The sequence below is a fragment of the Pinus tabuliformis genome, chromosome 3_1 (genome assembly GCF_031772625.1).
Source record: "Pinus tabuliformis cultivar Carrire ecotype Pingquan chromosome 3_1, CPIR1, whole genome shotgun sequence".
NCBI classification, from domain to species: domain Eukaryota; kingdom Viridiplantae; phylum Streptophyta; class Pinopsida; order Pinales; family Pinaceae; genus Pinus; species Pinus tabuliformis.
Window position 1 is genome coordinate 146,344,986 of NC_142301.1, and position 12,615 is coordinate 146,357,600.

The 12,615-nt window shown below is 39.7% G+C and overlaps 1 protein-coding gene across 1 annotated transcript; it reads right to left on the reverse strand.

Annotated features, from left to right (window-relative positions):
- Positions 1 to 11,355: 11,355 nt before the first annotated feature.
- On the reverse strand, positions 11,356 to 12,193 carry LOC149186224 (uncharacterized). The gene is made up of 3 exons (XM_089409258.1): positions 11,853 to 12,193; positions 11,693 to 11,794; positions 11,356 to 11,611 (listed from the first exon to the last, which is right to left on the reverse strand). Exons 1-3 carry the CDS (start codon positions 12,191 to 12,193, stop codon positions 11,356 to 11,358), a joined length of 699 nt encoding a protein of 232 aa, XP_089265384.1.
- Between the last annotated feature and the right edge of the window lie 422 nt (positions 12,194 to 12,615).

Here is a 12,615-nt window from a genome sequence, read left to right on the forward strand (position 1 = left end):
TTCATCAACTTGCATAAACACATCATCTAATTGTTGGTCATCATCTATCATACTTTCTAGCAAACACTAAGTGTTAGATTAAAAAATATTATGCTTCTCATATGATGCCTCAGCCACCACATCTTCATGTTGAATTGAAATAGTTAAATAGTTCATCAAGCTTTGAATAAATTCTACCTCAACATGTCTAGCATCTTCTTCATCAAGAAATAATCCTTGTTCAACAACACACATTTCATATTCATTTGTTCTGAGTTCTTCCTTCAATATTACATATAACCTTTGCCTTAGCTTCATTTGCAATGAATGTCGTCTCACCTTCTTCTTCCTCATTTTTTAACCATACCACGGGTGTCCCTCATATTCCAATAGCAACTCCACTAGTACACTAAGATGTACATTCAATTCAACCATTCCCCTCTTGAATTCCTCATCACTCATTTTCTTCATGCTAGTTGTCTTGACACTTTTTTTCATTTTATTATGTCTTCTCTCCGAACCCACTATATGGCTATCAATAGCCATGTTTACCTTTTCCGTTTGCGAACACTCCTTGTTCACCCGTGAGCTTCAACAAGCCTTCTTCATTTTGTAACAAGTCCACTACTTGTCATGGTACCAAGTTCTTCTCTTGGTAACTCCTCTCTTCTCTTTTTCCTTGGAAATTCTACCCACTCACTATGGAATTTCCTGTGGCAACTTCTACGCAACTTCTTCTTGTTGGAAGTTTTCCTTCCCCTAGTTCTATGCAATAGAACCTTTCCCTTCTTTTCCAAGTACATTTTATCATAAGCTTCAAAAGTTGTTAGGCTGTTTCAATTTCACGTACTCACCTTCTCTTTAAAGAACTTATGTTGTCGTAATTTCAACAATTTAATTTTCCACTCGGTTTTGTCACAAATTTCTTCTCTTAAGAGCTCTACATGCTCCTTCATCCTTTGTCACAACTTCACTTGTTGCAATGACTGTTATCTTCAACTTTCCTTCTCTGTTGCCTGCAAATGCAAATTCTTTATGACCATAATTAATATAAAAACACTGAGTCCATCTTTATAAGATTGGTGCCAAGATCTTATCTTCAATAGTCTTCCTTTGTTCACTCCACCGAACCAATTCCTTTCCAGGAGCACACCTGCTTTGTAGTTTTTCAAAATAATCCCTCTAAAAAGCATACCATCGTTTTCAATATTTTGTATTCATCTCCAATCTCCATAGAGTGTCCAAGATCTCATACCACTTGATGCAGGAAAAATTGAATTTTCCTAGAAAGTTCAACTTCTCAGTCTCGATTACATGTACAAATTCTATTATTTACTCAATTAAACATTATTCACCGCATATCAAAGCATTTAAAATAACACACACAATAATACAAAGAGGCATATACAGATCCTTTGGAAAATTTGCATTTCCATTAAAGAAAGGAAAATTATACATGCATAAAATCATAATGATACATTTCTCTCTTGGCTTATTCTACATTAGTTTGGCCATTTTTTCCCTTTAGGCTTACAATATTTATAATAACATATACAAGCAAAATATATTTTCCAAGATCCATAAATCAATCCACAAATCACTCGTGCTTTTCACGGTAGACTCACTTTGTCCTTATTGAAAAAATCTTGCCTATCCATAGCTTTTCCAAATCCTAAAAGCACCCCCAATAGTTTCTAAGATTTCTAAACTTTTCTTATCCTAAGAATTTGCTAATTGTTACCAAGATTTTTTCTCCTACAACCTCTCATGATTTATTTCCTAAATTTTTCATGCAGATTTTCTTCTTAAAAATATTATCTCTATCTATAGTTCTCTAAGAAATAAATAAATTAAAATTATTTACATTATGGAAATAAAATTCATTTTCCATGTTAAGGCCCGGTTTGGAGCTTTGTCTCCAAAAAAGCTTGATGACTTCGAAGTTTTGATGCTCCTGCATCAATTAGGAGGATGGTATGGATTTAACTTCGTGGGAATATTCATAATAGTATAAACAATTCAAAGCTTGAGATTTATCTCCAAAGTAGTTATGCTCTTTCTAACATTTTAAGTAAATTGATTAATTAAAAACAAATCTATGAGAAAGTGTCATATAAAGTGAGTTATGGTTTTTTTGGCATGTAGTATTGAGAAGCCATGGTAGTGACCCATATTATTGTAACAAAAATTAAGAACCTCTATTGTATAGTGAGTGTAAATCATCATCATTAAAAATCTTATTCTATATTAATTTTTAATATATCTATATATATATATATATATATATATATATATATATATATATATAATAAGCCTTGACTTTATATATATATATATATATATATATATATATATATATGAAGGAAAAAAAACAATGAGGGTTTTTGGGAGCTTTGCAACCCTAATGGTCATGCGGCCATGAGGTAGGCGGCACGGAAAACCTCGAAAACAGGCAGACAAGTAGCACTGAAACCAAGAGAGCATAGTAATGACAGAGGACGACAGGAGGGGAGAGATCCCCTCCTATAGAGATGTAGCGGCAGGAGAAGGAATGAGTAACAAAAAACTGGAGGAGGAAATAAAGACACAAGGACCTGTCCTCAGAGCAAGATGGCAGGCAGGCAGCAAAGGAAAATGCTTACCGTATGCAGTGGAAAAACCAAGATTTGTTATCCCCATGAATAAACTCGAGAACTACAGAATCTATATGAAGGACCATGTATTAATATTTAAGTTCATCGAAGTATGGTCGTCTGAAAAATACCTAACAAGATGGATACAACAGAAATGGCAACCCCGAGGCCACATAGAGTTGAAGCTGGGCGCATGAGGCTTCTTTACGGTAATCTTCTCAAACCTGCAAGATAAAGAAAGAGTGTTTGAAAATGGTCCATATTTTCATAATAATGCAGGTTTATTCATGAGGTATTGGGAGGAATGTTACAACCCTGATACAGAGAAATTCCTAGCAGCTCCAGTGTGGGTAAGACTGTTTGGATTACCAATGGATTTCTGGGACCCTGAGATTCTGGAAGGAATAGGTAATACCATAGGTAGCTTTGTCAAAATAGTTGAATCAACAAAGAAGGGAAGATATACCTCTTATGCAAGAATCTGCGTCTATATGAACATAGCGAACCCTATTCCAGGGGCAGTGGAGCTAGAATACCATGAGGAGGTGTGGCAGCAGGCACTAGACTACGAGCACATCCCCTTTCGGTGCAGAAAATTCCATGAATATGGGCACCTTTACAAGGAATGCCCCTTAACATAGAAGAGGAAGAACGGAAGAGCAAGCAATAGAGGAAACATCAAGAAGATAATGACGGGTTTCAGGAGATAAAATATAGGAAAAAACCTACAAAGGAAACCCCTAAGGAAGGAAGAAAAGAACAACCAGCAAAAATAAATAAGGCAAATAGGTTTGAAATCCTACAGGTAGAAGAAGAAGATCAAGAGATCAGAGTAATGGATTATCAGGAGGAAAAATAATAGGGAGGCAAACCAAGCGAAGAAGCAAATAGCACAAAATGAAACAAGGGAAAAGGTAGGACGGGAAAAGGAGGAGAACCGGGAAAATGAAGTAATGGAAATAGACAACAGTAAAGGGGAAGATCCAACGATAGAAGAAGAAATCCTGAGGAAACTCCTGAACAAATGGAGACACTTGGACGAAAGGTTCATCCCTGAAGAGGATAAAAAATTATATAGGGAAACCTTCCAACAATATAAAGAAAAACAAGATCAGGGAAATACAGGAATGAAGGAGCAACTAGGCATACAACCTGAAAATACCCAAGAGCAACAAAGTAAAGTGAAAGGAGGAAAAAAAAGAGGTAGAAGGAATCTTCAAGAGTCAATACAGGTTATGGGAGAAATGCTAGTTAATACGGGAAGAGTAGTACCACTCTCAGCAGTCTTCCACCAAACAACCCCAACCAACCAATGATAATTACATCCTGGAAAATTCGGGGTCTTAATAGCAAAGGTAAGCAGAGATACCTAGCAGAAAGGATAAAAAGAGAAAAACCCCAAATTATGTTGTTACAAGAAATAAAAATAACAGGGGGAAAATGGAGGAGATTCTAAAAAAATCAAACCTACTTATGAATGTATGACAATTGATGCAAAAGGTAGTGCGGGGGGAATCACAATCCTATGGAACCCCGCAGAAGTCACAGTAGACTATTGGATAGGAATGAAAAGGATCCTTTCAGGGAGATTCATACTAATAGGCCACAGAGACTGGTTCTTGGTCTCGGCGGTTTATGGACCCCATATAACAGTGGAAAGAGGAAACTTCCTCCTTCAAATGCAATAGTTAGGAAACATGCACACAGAAAAACTGTGGCTGATAGCAGGTGATTTTAATATGACAACTTCAAAAGAGGAGAAGAAGGGGGGATTGCAATGGGAAGAACCAAACATGGAAAGATTTAGAGAAACACAGTCAACCCTAAAAATGATTGATATACATACCATTAATGGAAAATTCACTTGGAACAACCGAAGAGGAGGAAGTAAGAAGATAGCCTCCAGGTTTGACAGGGTTCTAGCAACAAAACACTTTATCAGGAGAGACATTTTCTGTGAAGCGACAATCCTACCATGCCAAGGATCAGGCCACTGGCCCATAAAACTAGAAATCGCCATGAACAGTCAAAACCAGAACAGACCCTTCAGGTTTGAAGCTTTTTGGCTGCGAGAACCAACCTTCATAGACAAAATGGAGCAACGGTGGGAGAACAATGAGAGTGAAATAAAAGGAAAAATAAAGAAATGGAATAGAGAGGAATTTGGCAATATTCAAAAAGACCAAGAAAAGCTTCAGACAAACATGAAAAGAATACAACAAACAATAATAGAAGAAGGGAGAACAGAGGAACTAGCTCAGGAAGAAGGAGTGGTACTAAACAGACTAGAGGAAAGAAGAAAACAGGAGGAAATTTTATGGAGACAGAAGTCAAGAATACAATGGCTGAAAGAGGGAGAAAGAAATACGAAATTCTTCCACAGAGCCATGCAACAACATAGACAATAGAACATAATATTTTCTCTCAGAGACAACCAAGGCAACAGGTTAACTCAGAAAGAGGAGATGGAGAGGCTACTGATACAACACTTCAAAGGAATCCTAACTGAGACACAAAACAATAGAGAAGAGGAGATAGCAAAAATAAGTCAATATATACCTAGAAGGGTAAATCGAGAACAAAACATGGCACTCCTAAGGGTGATTACTGAAAAAGAGGTAGAAGAGATAGTGAAGACAATGGCAAAGAACAAAGCCCCAGGACCGGACAGATACACAGCAGAATTCTTCCAAGAAACCTGGAGCTTTATGAAGCAAGACATTGTAAATGTCGTAGAAGAATCAAGATGTACGAAGAGAATGCACCCAGCCTGGAATGCAACCTTCCTTGCATTGATCCCAAAGCTAGAAAAGGCTAATAAACCTCAAGGTTTTAGACCAATTGCATTATGTAATGTAATTTACAAAATCCTAGCCACCATAATGGTGAATAGATTAAAATCTATCCTTCCAGAATTGATTTCCGAGGAACAAATAGGTTTCGTGAAAGGGAGACAGATAGTGGATGGAATCATAGTTGCACAAGAGGTGATCCATTCACTGAAGAACTCAAGACACAAAGGAATGATGATCAAACTCGACCTAGCTAAAGCTTATGATAAGCTAAGCTGGGAATACCTCTAGAAAATCCTAAAATCTTACGGGTTTGATGATAGATGGATAGAATGGATAATGTCTATGATCACCACTCCAAGTATGTCCATAATGCTAAATGGGACTCCTACAGAAACTTTTAAACCGTCCAGAGGGCTTAGACAAGGGGACCCTCTTTCCCCATTCCTGTTCATAATAGCTGTTGATGGTCTAGGTAGACTAATAAAAGAAAGAGTGAATAGTGGAAAGCTAAAAGGTCTCAGATTGTGGGGAGAAGAACTACCCATTACACATCAACAATTCGTAGATGACGTCATGATGTATGGACAAGCCAATCTCAAGGAAGCAAAGCAAATAGTGGAAATACTTGAAAATTTCACACAAGCATCAGGTATAGAGATAAATAAAGATAAAACAGAAATCTTCTTCTTCAATACCCCAATGATTTCCCAATCATTCCTAGCTAGAACAATGGGGTTCTGAATAGGGAAGTTCCCCACCAAATATCTAGGTGTCCAACTTAGTGATAAGCAAAATAGAATTGCTAACTAGGGAGGTCTGATAGGGAAAATTCAAAAAAGAATGGACAACTGGACGTTCAAAACTCTGAACACCCCGAGCCGCCTCATTCTCCTTAAGTTGGTCCTCCAATCAATACCAATATACCAAATGACCAACCAAGCTATTCCAAAAACAATATGCCAAAAATGGTGGAAATTTAAAAAAAAAAATCTATGGCAAGGAACAAATAAAACTAAAAAGTGGGTGTCGCTATCATGGAAATGGCTGAGAAAATCTCTAATAGAAGGAGGATTAGGGTTGCGAGATCCATATATCCTAAACCAAGTAATGGGTGCAAAACTGTGGTGGAGGTGGATACAAGGAGGAGAAGATCTATGGAAGACTTTGTGGGAAAAGAAATATGAGATGGCAAGATCCCCTGAAGGAAAATTGAGAAGCCAATCAAAAAAGAAAGGCTCTACAATTTGGAACCTAGCAAGGTCAAACAGAGACCTGATAAGAAAACACAGTTTCTGGGAAATTAGGGAAGGTGACAAAGAAAACTTTTGGAATGAGGCATGGCAACAGAGAGAAACCCTCCACCAGCAACCTCAACTCCAAGATATTCAGCAGTTCACCACCCAAATGGAGGAAGATGCAGCTAGGAACTACTGGTTGCCTGAAAGGGACGACTACTGGAGAAAATGGAAAATGAAAAAGGACTGGCAAGAAGCACCAGAAACAGAGCAATGGGCCAATTACAAAAAGGAGATGGAGACAAGGAAAATTGTAGTCAAACAAGGAACAAATATTATAAGATGGGGGAAATGCAGTAAAGGAATGTTTACGACAACAGAAGGATATTACATAAAGGCTGGTAGCATTAGCAACCTGGAAATAAAAAAATGGGATAGAATCTGGAAAATGAAAACTTGGCCAAAGATAGTGTTATTTACTTGGATACTGGCCCATGGGCGAGCCTTAACCTGGGACCAGTTGAGAAGGAAGGGGACACATGGTCCATCGTGTTGTGTCCTTTGCCAGGAACAAGAAGAAACAATGGAACACCTGACCAACTCCTGTCGAGTCAGCAATACCCTGTGGAAAAACCACCAACAGCTCTTCGAGATTAGCAACAGAGAAACAAGTAGCATAACTACAACTGTAGAGAAATGGAGGAGTAAACCATACCGTAATGCAATCTTGAATAGAGCCTGGAATCTATCCATAGGGTTCCTCCTGTGGAACATATGGAAAGCAAGAAATCGGTTGATATTCAAGGAAGACGGAAAAGCTAAGAAGGAAATATGGAGCCAAACAGTACAGAACATAAGAGAAACCATAATCCTTGAGAAGTGGAATGATGAAGACTAGAAGGCAGACCAAACAGAGACATGTATTCTGAACCGCTTGCAAATCAAAATAAGTACCACAGACATGGATGGAAGAAAACATAAGACTGGAAAAGCTGGAGAAGATGACCACTACAGGAACCCGCTATAGGGATTCACAAAATTAAACTTTGATGGAGCGGCAAAAGGGAATCCAGGGGAGGCGAGTATAGGAGGAATATTTAGGGATGACAGAGGCAGAACTTGATGGGTTTATGCGATGGACTATGGAAACACATCAAATAATGAGGCAAAATTCCATGTGATGAACAGGGGGATAGAAATATCTACCCAATAAGGGTTTCAAAAATTCCAGATAGAAGGAAATTCAAAGCTCGTGATAGACACACTCAAATAGTTACAACACGGAGCACCAACAGAGAAGCTGAGTCAAAGCTGGTGGACTGCATGGATAATTAAAGAAATAAGCCAGCAATTGAGAAGGATAGCCTACATAATACCTTCCCATGTGAGACAAAAAGGAAATGCTCCTGCAGATTACCTTGCGAACTGGGGATGTCTGAAAGGAGATCAACAACTGGATGCAAGCGTGGAAGAGCTCCACCAAAAGAGGATATGGAGCAATTGATCCAAATGATAGAACAAGATAGGATCAAGAGCGAGCATCTAGAGAATTCACCCGGAAAAGACGGGAGCGGAAAAGGAAAAGGACAGTCGCAGGTGGAACAATACAGGACAGAGGTAGAGCAGGACAGGGTAAGATCAGAGTTCGGTAGGATGACGAAGGAGGGCAGAGTAAGGACAATCCCCGAGAGTACGGGGGCAGAGATGGAAAGGAATGGAAGAGGAGAGGGCAGAACAACAAAATCGAGGATGGGCAGTGCAATAACGACAAGTGGCAGGGCTGAGTCAGTGACCCGACGGCAAGAGCAGTCGGGAGAGGAAAGGAGTTAATGCAGGACGGTGGACAGGACAAGTGGGCAGCATCCCAAGGTAGAAGGGAAGGGAGGCATGCCAAGGAAACAACAGGACAGCTGGCGGTAAAGACAGGAGGAGGGAATGAAAAAGGAATAAAATCTAAGGAAAAAGGAAAAGAGGTAATATGCATGCAGACGAGAAAGAAGAAAGGTGACGAGAAAGGAAGAGCAGGCAGTGAGACGAAGCAGAAGGAGGAAGCAAGGCGACGAACGGTAAAAGGGTATGTGATATCTCTAGCCTTAAACTCTGATAGTGTAAATTGTTTGAGAAATAGGTTAGGAATGCAGTATGGTACGCATACCTGGTATTATCACCTCAATTGTAATAGCAATCTCAGAGGTTTGATAGAAAAACATTTCGAAGAGTTCCTGGTTGCTCGGGATGGAGAGGCAGATAGGAGAGATGGCGAGTAGTATGAGAACAAAGGCCTGTCTGAACTAAATTCTACTGACCCTGCCTTAGAATAGAGGTTTGGGCATACTATACTCTAGGGAAAGGAAGAATGCCTGTAGCCCTGGATGAGGGTAGCTGGGAAAGGAAAAACCAGAACCCTGGGGAGATGGAGCTGCACCCTAGGGGGAGGGGAGAAAACTCAACCGGAAGAAACCCGGCCGGTAAACCTGAGAAAACCAAGATAAGAGGAGGCCACAGTAGCCTAATTCACACCATGTGCGAGCCCTCAGGTGAGAAGAGGCAAAATAAGCAAAAGGGGGACCCCTGCATGGGCTGGGAAAAGCAAAGTAACCACTATTACCCCATGACCCGAAGAATTATCAAAACCAAAGTCAAGCTTAGTAGGGAAGGAAGCCAGAGGTCAGAAACCCAAAGGGTGGGAAACCAGAGGATGGCAAACTATAGATGGGGGTGGGGAACCCATGAAAAATAATGTAAACGTAAATGAGACGACTGACATTCGTGTTGATTCTGTGATAGGTCTCGATTCAGAATAGGGCAAGACTGCGAAACAGGACAAAGAGCAATAGGGAAAAGGTGTTAAAGACCAAGCTGAAAAATGGCTCCCAGGAGAAGCAAGAGGATAGTCAAGAAAGAAGAAGGAACCAGCAGCCAAGGAAAGAAAAGGGGCAGGAAGCCTGACGGAGATCAAATGAAGAAGATCATTGACTCATACATGGAAGGAAATCCGAAGGAAGTTAGAGACCAGATTTGGAGCTGGGAGCGAGATCTAAGAGACAACCTTAGATGCAGGGACATACCAATGGAAGAATGGGAAGGAATGCTACAGGACCCTGGGACAACGAACGGAAGACAATCGTTGTTCAGAAAGACCATACAACAATACTGGATCATGAAACACATCATGGCTCGGGCCATGACTCTCCACCATGAACACATGGAAGGAGAAGTATTTGATAAACAGGAAAGAAGCAAGGAGAAGGACCCGGTCTGTGCGGAACTTCTCAAGGAAATAGTGACCATACAGATACAAACGTACCGGAACAATCTCGCCCTGGGAAGGATTGAGCAGACCCTGACAGCGATAAAGTGGAAACTGGAACAGAGATGTGAGATGCCTGGCTCCAGTGCAAAGGCACCAGCTCCGATAGCCTCCTCAGATGAGGACTAATCTAGAGATCAAGATAGTTTTGTTTTCTGAATTTTGATTTGATGAAGGAAATAAGCATGTATGTTTTGATCTTTAGAGCTAATAGCAGAGACAGTCAACATAGAGACAGTGGATGGATTATTATGAACTTGTTCAAATTTTGGAATGGTTTTAACGCTGACCGATGGTCACCTGGTTTCCTTCGGGCAGGTGACTACCCGAAGAGTATGGATGTAAAAAACTTTTGAAAATAGATAATACATAGAGCTCTACAATGTTTACAATATATATATATATATATATATATATATATATATAAACAAAATATATATATATATATATATAATGTGTAAATATAAATCTATCACACTTATCTTCAAAATAAAAAGTAAAAAAAAAAAAAAACTTTCCACACTTTTCATTTGATCAGGGGCCAAATTCTTATGCAACTAGACATTCAAGTATTTAGGGGAGGGGAAGTCCTTGTGAATAACTCACCAAACTTTAATCCACTGATTAAAGTGCCATAGTGCACACTTTTCTAACTTTAGCCATGACTTCTCGAATTTCTTCAATTTTCTTTATAAATTTTAACAACCTACAACCTTTGGGACGATTTTGTGGGAGGCAGATGTAAAACATTAAATGCATTGGTGTCAAGTCTTTGAGGGGCTCAAGAGGACAAGCTCTCAAGACCCAAATGCCAAAAAAAAAATTGCAGCAGATCAGCTAGGATTTTGGAGATTTAGAACTCAGAGCTAGAAACTGAATCCTATAAACAACTCTATAAACAACTCTATTACTAAATCCTACAAACAATTTATTTTCTATGTAATTTCATTATTAAACACCATAATCAATAGTAATTATTATTTTAAAAGCTACACCAATTTAAAATAAACATTCCCATCTAGACCACACTAATTATTCAACTAATACCACCTCATAAAATGTATCTGACAAGGCTGTTGTCAAACGCGTTTTCATTTGCAAGCGCATAAAATAATAAAATGAAGTGATTAGGCTGAAGTTCCATGCAGGGAAGGAACTTAAACTTCTTGTGAGCAGATTATTATGTGCGGAAAAGCAGGGAAGATTTAAATTATTTGGTATCTAAATGATACTAAGGCGTAGGAAAAACCTTCGATTGTCGGCAATATAATTTTTTTATTTACACAATTGGAATGCATTGTTCTCTTGGTTGCTGTTATTGTTTTAATTGCAGCATTAAAGAGGTCAAAATTCAACCCCTATATTAGGCCTATGACAGAAAAATTTCTACTTGTGGTAATGCTCTACTTCCATGCGTTAACCAAGACACAGAAATCCGCATGAGTTCCGCAGTTGTTCATGTCCTTGGAATTGAGGCAGTCGATTGGCCCCACCATGGACTTGAAAATGAACCAGGCATGATGGCCCAGTTCAGGATTAAACAGCCAATCATGCACATCCCATAAGATTTGAACATGAACCCCGTCTACATAGATGGTACCATTTCCCCTAAATTTCCACAGCAAATGTTTCACTTCCACCGCGATCTCCCTATCAACGCTGATAACCAGTGCCAGATCACCATCTCGTTTCGTTTGGCACTCAATCGATACTTAGTGTGCCCGCTTCCCATACCCAAACCGAGCCACGGTAGCGAAACATTCCTTGCCGAGATGTGTTCCTCTCTCGACACCAGAAGCGCCTCGAGAGACGGCCTGGACTTGCTCTTTCTGTATGCCTCCGCTTCAATGTCACCAAATAAAAAACCATTTCTTCGTTTCAGACAATGGCAATGTAATACCTCCGTTTAGGTTCAGGCCCCACCACGAACTTTGCAGATCCCAAGTTCCAGAATACTTCGACTTTGCTGCCATCGATAATATCCGAGCTCTTACATGATCCATGCTTTCTCCAGAATTTCCATGGCTTTATTTCCACATTACACACGAATCTGTTGGCCAACGATTCACCAACAGCAACACACAGGGCTTGACCCATCACATTTTTGTACCAAGTAAACGTTATAGAAGTACGGACACCCTCCCCTACTTCTGTCACATAAGTGGAAACCACCAGATTCTCAGCGGTATTGAGCTTACTCTCTCCTGCGAAGCAAGAGGGTAGTGGCACCCCACCTCGCATCTTCTCTTTCGAGGATTGGAATTCCTGGTAATTGTTGCTTTGGGGGTTCTTCAATAATGTCGATACAACAAATGGGTTAGAGAATCGCACCTCGGCTAATTGTGCTAAACACAGCCCAAACAACAACCCAAAATATTATTGAACAACCAAGAGCACAACAGCACAACAACCAAGAGCACAACATGAATTTCTTGAGGTTTTCTCCATTGATTAGATCGCCTCCACCAAGGAAAATCTTAAGGGCTCCTACTTCCAATCATATTGTACAGAGCAAAATAGATGTTCTCGCACCAAGTTGCGAGCAAAGAAATGCATAGGGATATATCTACCCAGAATATCTCGGATGAGATGACTTATAAGGATATGGATCCCATATTGCTCGTTGGGTTCTGAGAGAGTCGCGATTACTGTTTTAGTCTGCG

Excerpts from the sequence above, each read along its gene's own strand:
- LOC149186224 (XM_089409258.1), bottom strand. The coding sequence starts at position 12,193 with ATGCGAGGTGGGGTGCCACTACCCTCTTGCTTCGCAGGAGAGAGTAAG. Across the intron at positions 11,795-11,852 it reads GGGCCTGAACCTAAACGGAG|CGGAGGCATACAGAAAGAGC; the intron begins GTATTACATTGC and ends GTGACATTGAAG. Across the intron at positions 11,612-11,692 it reads TGTTTCGCTACCGTGGCTCG|CGTTGATAGGGAGATCGCGG; the intron begins GTTTGGGTATGG and ends ACTGGTTATCAG.